The 13,494-nt window shown below is 57.1% G+C and overlaps 1 protein-coding gene across 2 annotated transcripts in view; it reads right to left on the bottom strand.

Moving 5' to 3' along the window:
• Nucleotides 1-10,295: 10,295 nt before the first annotated feature.
• The window catches only part of NTNG2 (netrin G2), a 68,482-nt gene continuing 65,283 nt past the window's right edge, over nt 10,296-13,494 (bottom strand). For both annotated transcript variants that reach the window (XM_032418851.1, XM_032418852.1), the window contains 2 exons: nt 11,949-12,083; nt 10,296-11,230 (listed from right to left, as the gene is read on the bottom strand). In XM_032418851.1, coding sequence (XP_032274742.1) covers nt 10,995-11,230; nt 11,949-12,083 — 371 coding nt within the window. In that variant the 3' untranslated portion in view covers nt 10,296-10,994. The remainder of the gene's footprint in view (nt 11,231-11,948; nt 12,084-13,494) is intronic.

Raw genomic sequence — 13,494 nt, 5'->3', positions numbered from 1 at the left:
AAGGCGATAATACCTGACGTTGATTTCTGACAGTGGTTCTGCTTAACTGAACTCCGAGACCCGGAATGCTCTGGCCCCTCCCAGTAGCAGAGTTGGTAGTCCCCTCCTGCGCTGAGTAGGGCTGACTGTGGAAGCAGTTGGGTATTGTGGAAACAGGTGACTGCAGGGGGTGCGTGCTCTCGGTCGGATCATCTGCTCTGGGGGAAGCCAGCTGCCTTGCTGTGAGGGACACTCCAGAATCTCTGTGGGGAGAGGTCCTCATGGGGAGGAACCGCCTTGTGCCAACAGCCAGCGCATCAACATGGGCAGGGAGGGCGCCATCTTGGAAGTGGACCCACCAGCCCCAGTCAGGCCCAAGTCAGGCCCAAGAAAGTCCCCAAATCAGAACCACTGAGCTAAGCTGCATTGGAATTCCTGACCCACAGAACCTGTGTGACCTAAATGTGGGCCCAAGCCCCCCCCAAGTCAGTGCTTTTCTGCCACAAAGAATGAGCTAGAAGGAAGACACACGGCGTTATGCTGTGTGCAGTCAGCAGACATTCCAGCTTGGGGAGGCAGAGAAGGCTGAGAGCTGACGGGCGGGGTAGGAGTTGGCATTCCAGACAAAAACTGGAAGGCGCAATGAAGAAAGCACGATCAGGTCCGAGAACCCAGCAGGAGCTAGCGGCGGGGCGGAGGGGCTGGCTAAGGAAGGCCAGGTGCTGCGGGTCCTTTTCGGCAGGCGAGTCGCCGAGTCTTACGCAAAGGGCAGTAGGGAGCCCTTGCAGGTTTTTAAGCAACTTAAATGCCTTGATTGGAACCCCCATGTCTGGCACTCTCCTCCCGGGTAATCTTGGGGCATAGAGACTGGTCCCGCGGCACAAGCCCGTTACAACTGCCCCGCACACCATTACAGGGGCGGCTAATGATGGCACCTCCAGGGCACAGCGACAGACCCCCAGGATAGTTTTCAACCATTTTTCTTGACCTGGAAAGGATTCACAATATTGTGGTAAGGGGTGGTTATGTTTTTCTTCTCTCTCTCTCTCTACATACAGCACACAGAATTTTTTAATAAGGGGGGAAAAAAACCCAAAAAGACATTTGCCAATATGTTTAACAAGGGCTAGGTAGTTGGGGTTTTTTAAATAGGTTTTATTTTATAGAGCATTTTAGGTTCACATCAAGAGGAGAGGAAGGTACGTAGGTTTTCCAAAGATCCTCCTCCCCACACACCAGCCTCCCCACTGCCACCAGCCCTCTCCGGAGGGTACATTTGTTGCGGTCAGTGAGTCCATGGTTTGCATTAGGGTTCACTCGGGTGCATTCCATCGGTCTGGATGATCGTGTGATGACCCCCATAGGCCATTCCAGCCTTATATGGGACTGTTCCACTGCCCTAGAAATCCTCTGTGCCCTGACTATTCCAGGGAGTAAATGCAAGGTTATTCTCTATTTGGTTGTTGTTTTTTCATTTTTCCATTTGTTGTACAGTGAGTGTGAATTATTTTTATAATAAAACTAATTGTATTTTAAAGGAAACACCAGTTCTTTCGGTCATTCTGTCTTACAAACGGCATTGCCCTGGAGCCTGCGAGAAAGGCTGTGTTCGCAAATCTTCCTCGTGCCGAGTGAGCCACTTCCTCGCGGTGGGCTCCGGGGCGGTGGCCGCCCTGCGCAGGTGCTCAGCGGCCCCGGGGCTCCTGGGCTCCCCCATGGCCGTGGCCGCAGCCACCAGGCCTCCTGGCCTTCACCCCCGCCCCGGACCCCTAGTGCGGGGGGCGCTGCAGGGGCTCGCGGCCTGAATGGCCAGAGCGGCAGCTGCGCAACAGGGGACACCAGCCGCCCTCCCCACCCAGGATCGCGCCGCCTGGGCGCCGCGCCTGGGACAATGGGGTGTCCCCGCCGTGCCAGGTGCGCGTGCCAGGTGCGCGCCGGCTGCCGGAATGCGACGGAACCCGCCACCGGCAGGGCGGCGCTCTCGGCCGGCTCCCAGCTCCCGGGGGCCCGCGGAGGGGACCTGCCTCGAGATGTCCCCCAGCTCCGCCCTGGCTCCGGGGGAGCGGTGGGGACAGTGACCAGCGCTGCCACCCTGCAGCCTCCACGCACGCAGAGCAAGAGGCAAAGAGCAGGGCAGAGCCGGAAGGAGCTCGCAGGTCGGGGAGCAGGTTTTCTTTCAGATACGCCCCCTGCGCGGTAGTGCGCAACGGTAAATGTTACTTGTACCCTGGTCTCGGTGGAAAGGTGTGAAAATCGCCCATCTACATCGGCTGCTCTCAAAGCCAGTTTGACCTGGGGCCCCTTATGGACAAGGGCCTCTGCCAGTGTCCCCACCGGTAGAAAGGCGTCTAGCAACGTTTGTGCTGGCAGTGGATGCATTGCTTAATCAGGGCAGATGCGCCAACGTGCACGAAAAAAATCCAGTATATAGACTTAGGGGCTAACGTATTCGAATGGCACAAACGCGCGTTGCAACAGGACTTCCGGCCCCACTGTGGCTCCAGCTGGGGGCTTCGGACAACTTGCCCCGCCTCTCTGAGTCTCATCTGGAGAGTGGAGATGCCTTTATTTTGTATGTTTTAGTGTCTTTATGAAGGCTGTGATACTGCATCTCTCCTTCTGTGATTCGAATTTGCCACTCAACATTGTATTTTAGGATTTATCCATGGTGATGCATATAGCTCTAATTTAGGGGTTCTCAGGTGGGGGGACAGTTGTTGCAATTTGGGAGTGGGCCCTACTACCATCTACCGCAAGCCAAGGGTGCTGTGTAATATGGCGCGTGCGCAAAGACAGCCGCCCCCCCCGCAGCAGAATGGTCCAGTCCAAAATGTCAGTAGTGCTGCGGCTGAGGGGCCCTCTCCCAGTCACCCACTGTCACCTCTGGATGCTATCCCAGTGCGGGACCGCTCCGCAAGCCCCACATCTAGCCTCCTGTGCAGTGCATCTGGATTGTTTGCATTTATCACTCACTATTCAATACTTCAGTGATCATTCCTGTACAGATGTTCTTGTTCCTTGCGCTGGATTTTCTCTAGGATGTATACCGAGGAGAGGAACTGCCAGGCAAAAGCCCATTAGACTAAATCATATGCTGATTTATATTCCCAGCAGCAGTGGATGTGAAATCTCATTGCCCCACATCCTCACAAACACAAGGTGTTACCAGACTTTTTAAAAAGCTTCTTTGCTAATCTGATGGGGGTAAAATTTGTATTTCCTAGATTACCACCAGGTTGATCTTCTCTTAGGTTTGTTGACCATTTTTGTTCCCTCATCCAGGATTTGCTGGCTCTCATCCTTTGCTCATTGTTCTCTTGGGCTGTTTGTCTTCTCCCTTGATTTTTTTTTTTTTTTTTTGAAATTCTTAATATATTTTCAATGTTAATCCGTTATCTCTTTCATGTATTTCCAGTATCTTGTCTCGGTCATGGCTTGCGCTTTTTTCCTGGTGTCTTTTATGGTATAGAAGATTTTTATTGCAGTGTGGTTGAATTTACCAATCTCCTAAAGGTTTCGAAAGCGTTACTTTGCTTTTAACCTCTTGAGTTTATTTTTATTTATGGCATGAGGAAGGGATACAATTGTATCCCCCGCTTCTCACAAATGCCGCCAAATTGTCTTAGTGCTATTATTAACGAGTTTATTTAAAAATTTTTTATCGTTTTCATCCAACTTTTTGTCCTGAAATTTTTAAATGTAAAGGAAAGTTAAACTAGTGCAGTGAAGACTTAAATTCAATGAAGACCTAACGTACCTGGATTCACCAGTTCTCGACACCTTACCACGTTACCCTTTCTTGTTCTGTTCATCCATCGGTCTCTGCTTTTCGTTTTCACGGAACAATTTCCAAGTGTCTTGTGATAATCATGATACCTCACTTCTAGATACTAGAGAACACATTTTCAAGGAATAAGGACTTTTTAAAACATACCAATACTGTTATCGACATTTGATATAATTATCTAATTTGTGTTCAAATTTCTGCAATTATCCTAAAATGTCCTTTATTGCTGTATTTTTAAAAAAGACTTTAATTCTGGATCCAATCAAGGATCACATATTGCATTTAGTTGCCCTGTCTCTTCAGCCTGTAAAATGTTCCACTCGTTTTTACATTTTCTTTTGTGTCAGTCTGTCATGATATGGACATTTTTGACAAGTAAAGGCCAGGTAGCTTAGAGAATGCCCCGTAGTCTAGATTTGTCTGATTGTTTCCTTGCGATTTGAATCAGGTTACATATTTTTGGCAAGAACGTAGGTGGTGATGTACTCTTTCTGTGGCATTGTTATCGGGAGGCACAAAGCATTCGTTGGCCTTGTTGTTGGTGATGCTGAGTTTGGTCACTTGGTTAATTTAAGGTGGTGCCACCAGCTGCCTTCTTTGTAGTTAACCCATAATTTGGGGCTGAACCACTGAGGCCGTGAGAGGCCTGTCGCTCGTGAACCTTCTACCCACTGCCCTTAACATCCATGGATGTTCCTGCCCAGATCAGCCGTCACACTGGTGGCTACGAAATAGTGATTTTCCAGTGGCCGTCTCCTGAATGCGTCATTCTAAAATTCTATGAGGAAGAGCTCCTCACTGCCTGCCCCCCCTACTCCTCTTTAGGAATATCACTGGAGACTCAGGATGTCCTTTAAAAAAAAAGACAGTGTGTAAAAATCTGCGATTGTCATTATCCTCATTATACTCCAGTGATCCCTGTGGATGTGCCCTCTTCTTCCTCTGAGCACCTCCTTACCTTGTGATGCAAGAGGTTCTGGGCTCATCCCGGACTTTCTTCGTCCCCGGTGGAATCAGGATGAGAGAGCCTCCCCATCTTTATCTCCAAGGTCCCCTCCTGCCCTTTGCCCACGCCGTCAGCCCTCACAGTCCGCTGGTTTGTGGACCAGACCCTGGGCCCCAGAGCGGGACCCTCCTCTGTGTTACCCGGTGCCTTGGCCCTGGACATGGCAGTGATGAGGAGGGGCGCTCGCTGTGCCTGGGCTGGGGCCGGGGCTGGGGCTGGGGTGTCGGCCTGATTCCGCGGGCCCCAGGGCCTGGCCCCAGAGGTACTCAAGTAGAGGGCGGGAGGAGAGTGGAGTGACGCCCCGCTCGCGGGTCTGTTGGGGGGGAGGGGGGACACGGTCTCAACTTGCTGAATCCCCCGCATGGCCCTGAGACGCAGGCACTTGTTTACCACCCCCATCGCCAAGCCGAGAGACTGAGTAACTTGCCCAAGGTCACCCAGGTGGTGGAGGACAGCTTGGAACCCAGGTGGTTGGACTCCAGGGTCTGTGCCCTTCACTGCCACCCCTTCTGCTTTTAGAACCCCCTCCCCTTTGGGGGGGGTAGAAATGTGGGTCCTCGTCCTCCGTCCCTGCGCCCCATGCAACCCCTATAGCGGGCCCTACAGCAAGCAGACCAGCTGTGAATGTACAGCATGGGACAGACCCCAGGGCCTCTGGTGCCGGCTCCAGGGCTCAATCCCAGAGCTCCCGGGACTCCAGGCCCCGGTCCAGCCACTCCTGGCAGGGTCCCCAGGACCACCGGCCTCAACAGCAGAACAAGTGTGCTCTGGCCAGAAGTCATCTGGAGCCCTGCTCTTGCAGGTATTCCCACCTGGTCTCTGGCCTAGGGCCGCTCTTGCAAGACGGCACCATCTTCTGTGCCCCCAGGAACACAGCCACAGGGACTCCGGGGGCCTGGCCAGACCCTGTCCTGTCGGAGGGGCACATGGGCCTGGCAGGGAGTCGCTCCTATAACAAGGAGCTGGATTCCTGTTCCCCCCAGAGCGCGGGTTCTGGGTGGGAAAGAGGGCGGAGGTGGAAACAAAGAATGAAAGGACGTGCTTTGGGCATTTCTTTTTCATTGCAAAAGACCCCCTTTGATTCAGGATATATTGCTACATTTTATAAAGCGGGTTACCAAGAAGGGTATATATAAGATGAGGCCATTATTGTTTTAAAAAATAAAATAAAATAGAGGGAAAACGTGGCAGTGTGCGGGTCAGTGTGAAAAGCTAGGTTCTGCACCGGAGAGCCTGGATTTGCATCCGGGGTCCTGCTTCTTCCTGGCTGTGTGACTCTGGGCGGCTTGCCCACCCTCTCTGTGCTGAATAGTCATGTTTCTTTGTGCCCTTTCTCTAGCTGGGGAAGGGAGACCATCTCCCTCGGTGGGGTGGGAAATGCTGGACACAAGGCTGTGCGTACCTGGTGAGGACCCAGCAGGAGGCAGGCCTGGGGCGAGGGCCGCACCCGTGGCAGCATCTGGGCAGGGGGGACCCTCTGGCCACCGTGGGCTGCATACAGCCCCGGCTTTGTACATCTAGCTCCCCTGACATGTGCCTTCAAATAATCTCTTCTGCTTAAGTCACCCCGGAGCTGGGTTTTGTGCTGGGCCTAAGCCCTCTGAGCAGGACACTCTTGGAGGCTCAGAATTGTCAGCCTTACGTAAGGTGGCTACACTGATAAAGCCCACTTCCCAGCTTCCTTTCCGGGATTCTCGAAATAAGGATGTCAAGCCTGACCACGATGCTTACTACTGGGCTTAACAAATGCCGGCCCAGATTGTCTGTGGGTTTGCTTTATGGAAAAGTACTAGAAATGTATATCAGAAAATATTAACTGTTATTAGCTCCGAACGGAGGATTGTGGGTGATTTTAATTTTTAAATTATTATTATTTCGCTTCTTTGTATTTGCTAACTTCCCTACAGTCTGATTTGTGTTTTGCAAAGGAAAAATAAACAAGTAAAGCTTTCCTTCCCTGGGCCTTTGCCCCGAACTCTTCTGGCCTGAGATGTGCTGAGATGTGCTGGGGTCCCTCTGGGACTGGGGGAGACGGGCCTAGCCAGAAGTGTGGGGCCCAGGGCAGGGGTGCAGGCATGGGGTGAGCCCCCTCTGAGCCCTGCCCACCCAGGCTTGCCTGGAGAGGCCGAGAGCTGTTCCCCCGGTGCCCATAAATGCCTCATAAGTGTGACGCATGGCAGGGGAGGCCAGAAACGCTAACACAGCAGTCCTGCTTATTTAGAGGGGGCAGGTGGGGGCAGGGGGCGAGGCGAGGCTGCCGCGGAGGGGCGGGTGGAGAGACATTTCCCGCGACAGCAGAGCCATTCGGATGAAGCCCAGCTCCCCAGGGCTCCGTGCTCTGCTTGCTGTAGGGCCCGCTATAGGGGTTGCATGGGGCGCAGGGATGGAGGACAAAGCAGGCAGGAGGGCCCCCAACCCCCCCCCCCCGGGCAGATGCCCCCCTGCCTGGGGCTGCCTAGGCTGCAGTGGCCCTGGGTTCAACACTGGGCTCTGGAGTCAGGCTGACTGCACTCAGCTCCTGCCCCCGGGCTTAGCAAGTGTGACTTCAGGCCAGTTACTTCTCTCCGAGCCTCCCTTGGTGGACCTCCTCTTCCCCTTCTGTAAAATGGGTATGGTAGTCCCTTCTGCCTAGGGCAGTGTTCTCAACCTGGGCCGGTCTTGCCCCCAGGCTGCAATGCCCAGAGGCACTTTTGGTTTTCACCCCAGAGAAGGAGGTGCTACTGGCATCTAGCTGCCCGAGGCCGGGGACGCTGCTAAACCTCCCAGGTGCCGAGCACAGCGTCCCGCCGCCCTCCCAGAAGTCTCCAGCCCTCATGGCAAAGGCCCTGAGGTTGAGAAACCTGTTGTAGGCTGAAGACGAGCATTCACTTGCGCACGGCGCCTGACGGTGGGCCGTTATCCAAGCTGAGGAATGGGGACCTTGGCCTCTTTACCTCTCAGGAGCAGATGTCAGATCCTGATCTCGGTCGGGGACAGGATGCAGTATTTAAGAGAGGCTGGGCTATGACTTTGGGTCCGGCTCACCTTGTTTTCTCCTTCTCCCCGCTGCCTGGAAAATGTCAGAGTTTTCCAAATGGCCACGGGCAACTCTCCCTCCACCCTCCAGCCAAGGTCAGGGTCTGAGTGGTGTCCTCAGGGACTGGGGCTGCCGCTCTGATTGATGGTGCCGTCCACCTCCCAGCCCTCACTCAGACCAGCCCCAGGGAGCTGACACAGCGCTGGTCTGGCTGAGAGAGGTCGGGGAGGACAGAGCGCTGCCCACAGAGGCCCCTTTCCTCTTAGACCCCTCAGGACCCTTCCAGGGACACACCCAGGGCGACACAAAGGGGAGAGTGTGTGTGCATGCACGTGCAGAGTTGTTGGTGCTCGGCCCAGAGGCCCTTTAGGGGAGCACCCCCCAATGTTGTGTTGGCATATTCACAGCTCACGGCCACCTACCTTCTGTACTGGGGGACTGACTGCAGCCCCCCAAGGCAGCATGAGGGCACTGACTGCCTGATTTGAAGCTGCCCCTTGCCTCACGATGTGGTTTATGCTCCAGAGCCCCCGCAGTGGACCAGGCAGAGGGGGGACATCGGCGCTGGGCCTTCCCCACACCCCACATCCTAATTCCCTCACTACCTCAGCAAATTCACGCCCGAACCCCTGTCTCAGGCTCTGCTTCTTATGAGGGAACCAGACCAAAGGGCTGTGTGCACGCGTGCGTGCGTGTGTGTGTGTGTGTGTGTGTGTGTGTTTGGGGGTATATCACTGCGGTGCCTTTGTATTTTAACACTGGGAGGAGGAGGAGGAAGGCGACCATTGTTTATAAATTGCAGCCAACAGAACTGTTTGTCTAGCGGTGGGTCCACACTCAGCTGAAGGAGGAGGCAGCTCCCGTCCGGGGAAGAGGTGGCTTGAGACAGCAAGGCTTGGACACCGGGGCCTAATGCTGTAATCCCTTGTCCTCGTCATGGGCAGTGTTGGGGGGGGAAGGGCGGCTGCAGCCGAGAGAGGGAGGGTGTCAGTCTCTCTGGCCTCGGTGGACTCGGGGGGCGGGGGGACCCAGATGCTGGGTGGGGAGAGCCAATAGCTTAGGAACTGGTAAGTCTGCGTGAAACAGAAAACCCCAATTCCAGTGTTTTAATCACATCAGGATTGATTTTTTTCTCACACATGAAGTGCAGAGGTTGGCAAGCAGGCCTGGTGTGCTTGGCTCTCCTAGGTCCTCAGCTCCACCATCCCGAGAAGGATGCCCTCACACCCAGGGTTGCCAGATGGCCCCTCCCTCACTTCTGCTGCCTGAGCACCAGGGGGAGGGGCAAGAGAGCAGGGCCAGGGCCCCAAAGGGGGCCAACTAAAGCTGGGTGGGGAGTAGGGAGGGGAGGGGCTTTTAAGGAACTTTCTAGAAGCCCCATCCATCACTCCTGCTTAGATTTCAGTGGCCAGAACTATGTCACATGCCCACTCTTATACACAGGGAGTCCCAGGATATCTTATTTTCACTGGGCTTCTGTCGGTAAGAAGGAAGGTGAAGAAGCCACAGGGGGGCCTGACGGAACGCACTTCCTTTAGGGGTTGGGAGCTGACCCCTGCAACCTGGTGTTGGATGGGAGCTGAGAGAGGCCAGCAGGATTGGCCTTTGTCCTTGACAAGCCTTGAATCCTGTTTCATATCCAGTTGTAGCTTCCCCCTTCCTGTGCTGTATTGTAATCTCATCCTCAAGGCCAAGTTCTGTTGAACTGGGTCTTAGCCTTGCTTTGGGGATTTGAGGGTGGGGGAGGCAGGTCTAAACTCCCCAGCCTGGAAAGAGTGGCTGCAGGTGCCAGGATAACCGCAGGTGGGGGCTGTAGGAGCAGCTAGGAGCCAGAACTGACCCATGGGGCTGAGAATCTTTGGGAGAAATCTGGACCTTCCGGAGAGTAAGTGGGGTGGGGGTGGGGGGTGGGAAATACGAGTACCCAAGGGCGGGAGAGACGCAGGGGACCCTCCCATGGCACAGGATAGACCGCATTCTTCAGAATGTCCTCTCACTACTCCCAGGCCGCCCCTGGGTCTCCTTGGCCACCCTGGATCTTTGGGAGGGAAAGGAGGAGAGGGTGGTGGGCTGTGCATTCCATCTAGGGATTCCAGACACTGGGCCCGAGGCTGGGGGTCCCCCAGGTCTGAGAGACACATCCATCCCGATTTATAAATCACCAGTCAGTTCCCTTGGATCTCTCAGCAATGATACCAGTGTCCACCATGTGCTTTTAAATTCAAGGATAGCTGAGGAAAAGTGCCAATAAACTTTGGATCTTTTTTTTTTTTAAGGGACAGGAGGGAGGCAACAGTCTGGGGAAGCTGCTAACAGGTGGGTACCCCCTACCAAGGGCTTAGAGGGCTCTGCTAACCAGACCTGCCGGGAGGAGGGTTGCCGGATCTCACTCACAGGCCTGGGGAAGTGGTGGCCCTCACGGTGAAAGTTCCTCCAAGGCTACTTTGTGGGCTCCTCTTTAAACTCCAAACCCGCGGGGTGTAAATGAACCCACAAAACAGGCCCTGGAGGCAGCAGTGAGCAGACTCTTTACTCCGTCGGATAATACACCATCAACCACCTGCAGCGGCTCACGTCCTCCTTATAGCGGACGGTTAATACAAACAAAAATAGTTCTCTACAAAACAAAGGTTCCAGCCCTCCCAACCCTCCTTCCCAACTCCCTCCCCCAGACGGTGAGTTCCTTGGTCACCAGGCCTCACGGAGTCCGGTGGGTCGCAAAGGAAAACAAAGAAAGAAGAGTTGTAGGCAACTGGACCTCCGGGTCCGCTGGCGGGTGGTAAGCCAGGGACAGGTGCAGGGGGTGTCCGCGACAGTCGCGTGCGTGCGTGTGTGTGTGTGTGCTGGGAGGCGGGACCTGGAGGTGTTGAGGTGAGCGGCGTTTCTTCCCACCCCTCGTCTCACCGCCAGCAAAAAAAAAAAGAAGGGTGGGGGGTGGCGGGTAATACAAAAGAAAAACTAAGACCCAAGTCGCAGGCTGCTGGAGCCAGAGCCGCACAGCGCCCCCTGCGGCGGCGGAGGGCAGTGCCGGGGCGGGGGCGGGGGCCACGGACCGCGGCGGGAGGAGGCGGGAGGACTCTGCTGAGTAGCACCTGGGAGCAGCTCGGGCCGCACCCTTCTCGCCGCCCGGCCTCGGACGCCAGCCCCCGAACCCCCGAGCCCCCCGGGCCCCTGGGGCCCCGGGCGCAGGGTCCTCCGGGCCGGGCTCAGCAGCCCAGGCGGGCGGCCAGCCCCAGCAGCAGCAGGCAGCCGAGCAGGGTGGCGGGGCGTGGGGCGGCCCCGGGCGCGCGGTCGCAGTCCAGGCCGCCGTCCTCCGCGGCGGGGTCGCAGCGGGGCTGCTCGCAGCGCACGCCGGTGTAGCCGCTCGGGCAGGCGCAGCGCTGGTTCTGCACGCAGGTGCCGCCGTTCTGGCAGAGCAGCTGATCGTCGTCGCACACGTTGGCTGCAGGGCGGAGGGGCAGTTAACGCGGGCGGTGGCCCAGTCCACCCCCCTCGCTGGAGCTTCTGCGACTCAGACGGACCGAGGGGTGCCGGAGGCTCAGGGCGCACTTGGTGCGAAACGCCCCTGCGTGGATGGGGACAGTGGCCGGGCGAGACCTGGCCCCTGTCTTTTTTCCCGCCACTGCCCCTGGCTCTCCCCGCTCCCGGCCCACTGGCCTTGGGGCGCACCTGCTCTCTCTCCTCCGGAGCTTTGCACCTGCTAGTCCATGTGCCTGGAGCGCCCTTCCACCCTCCTCCCGAGGCTAGCGACCACTCGTCCTTTCGGTCTCGCCAAGCCATCATTTCCTCGGACAGCCTCCCTTCCTCCCCCCACCCCCCTTCGCAAACCTGCCCTCGTCAGCCAGATCCCACCAACCGCCAGCTCCACCTTTGCCTCCAGCTCCCTTCTCAACCAACCCCCAGATCCGCCGCCTCCTGGTTCCCACCTGGCACCGGCCCCCAATTCCTGTCGCATCAGGCCCCGCCCACCGCCCAGGACCCCGCCCCTGGCTCCACCCACGACCCAAGCCCCGCCTCTGGTGGCGCCTGTCCCCGCCCACAGTCCCGGAACCCCCTCCCCCCGCTCCGTCCACGACCCAAGCCCCGCCTCTGGAGGCGCCAGCCCCCGCCCCGTGCCCCGCCCCGCAGCAGCAGGCTCCGCCCGCCGGGCGCGCACTCACGGTAGCAGCCCTGGCGCCAATAGTGCGTGGGGAGGCAGTCGTCGCACTTGGGTCCCGCTGCGCCCTCGCGGCACTCGCAGAAGCCGGTCTCGTTGCACCGGTCGTGCACGGAGCCGATCTGGTTGCAGTTACACTCTGGACGGACACGTGCAGGGCGTGCGGTCAAGGCGACCTGTGGGCATCCTCCGCACGGATCCCCACACCGCCCGGCCCCGCATCCCTCCAGCAGGCTCCCCGCAATCCCCGGTGATGACCCCACACCATGTCCACGTGAGCCCACGGCTGCCCGAGGGTCCACATCTTGAGAGAAGACTGTACTGTCTTGGTTCTCTAGCATCCATGACCCCCTCCCTCTCCCTGGCCCTGGCGCTCTGTGGCCTAGGGCCGCCCCAAACCCTCTCCGGACCTCAGACTCCGTCTGTGTAACTGGAGGGAGCGCGGATCCTTCCCAGCTCCAAAGGGCTGTAAGATTATTGACAGATGGGCGGAGCCTCATCAGAGGCGGGGCATCTGGGCGGAGGGTGGGGCAGTAGTCCGCATCTGCATCTCCTCTCCAGGGCGGGTGGAGGAGCAGCCCAGAAGCCTCCAGCTTCTCCCTAACCCCTCCCAGCTGGTTTCCTGGGGCCTCTGCTCTGTGGGAGGGGGCAAGTGTCCGCACTCTGGGACTCCTTGAAGCCCAGAGCTGGCCCAAGTGAGGAGGCAGAGAGAGGCAAGGAAAGAAGAAGGATATTGGGAGGAGGGAATGCCTCTACTCGGATCCGGAGGCCCCACCCTGTCCCTGCAGCTGTGACATCGGCAGCACAATTCTGTTTGGTTCGCTTTAGAGTTGATGGAATTATCTGAAGGCCGATGCCGTAATTCAGACTGACAGCTGCAGCCTTGTGGGCAGCCCCTCCTCTGTGAAGTCAGAGCTGACCTGGTGGGTGGAGGATGGGCAGTGGGGTGCCAAGGGGGCTGGGCACCCTAGGGCTGAGCTTTGGCCTCCACTGGAGACAGAGGCAGGGGTGATGGGCAGCCCTTCCAGGATGGTGGGTGTTGGCCGAGGCCATGGGTTTGGCCTTTCGGGATGGCCAGCCCCGGCCCGGGTCCAGGGTCCCCCCGGATTGCTTCTCTACCCCAAAGCCAGTCTGAGTGCCCACTGGGTCTTACAAGCTGGGCCTCTGCTTATAAAGCATTGGAAGAAATTCACTGGAAGAAAAGCTTCAGCCACAAAAAAGGAGTTGAAAACCTTTGATCTAATCCACTTCCCCATTTTACAAGTGGGGAAACTGAGGCACACAGCAAGCTCTAGAACCAGTCTTTGACTCTAACTAGTGGTTCTGAATTTCCAGTGTCTGTGGGGATGACCGAAGGGGGAGGTTATTAATAGAGCAGATTCCAGAAGCTTCTGTCCTTCGAGAAGCCCAGCTGAAATGGGCCCCGGAAATGAAATTCCCCCTGGGGTTCCCCAGGGCCTGATGACACCAGGGTCTCCGGACTGCGCCCCGCCCCCGGCGCCCACGCCCCGCCCCCGCGCCGCGCCCAGCCCCGCCCCCGGCGCCCCCGC

The sequence above is a fragment of the Phoca vitulina genome, unplaced genomic scaffold (assembly GCF_004348235.1).
Source record: "Phoca vitulina isolate PV1807 unplaced genomic scaffold, GSC_HSeal_1.0 scaffold21, whole genome shotgun sequence".
In the NCBI taxonomy this organism is placed as follows: domain Eukaryota; kingdom Metazoa; phylum Chordata; class Mammalia; order Carnivora; family Phocidae; genus Phoca; species Phoca vitulina.
Note: the sequence above shows the minus strand (reverse complement) of the source record. Positions and strands in the feature narration are given on the sequence as shown.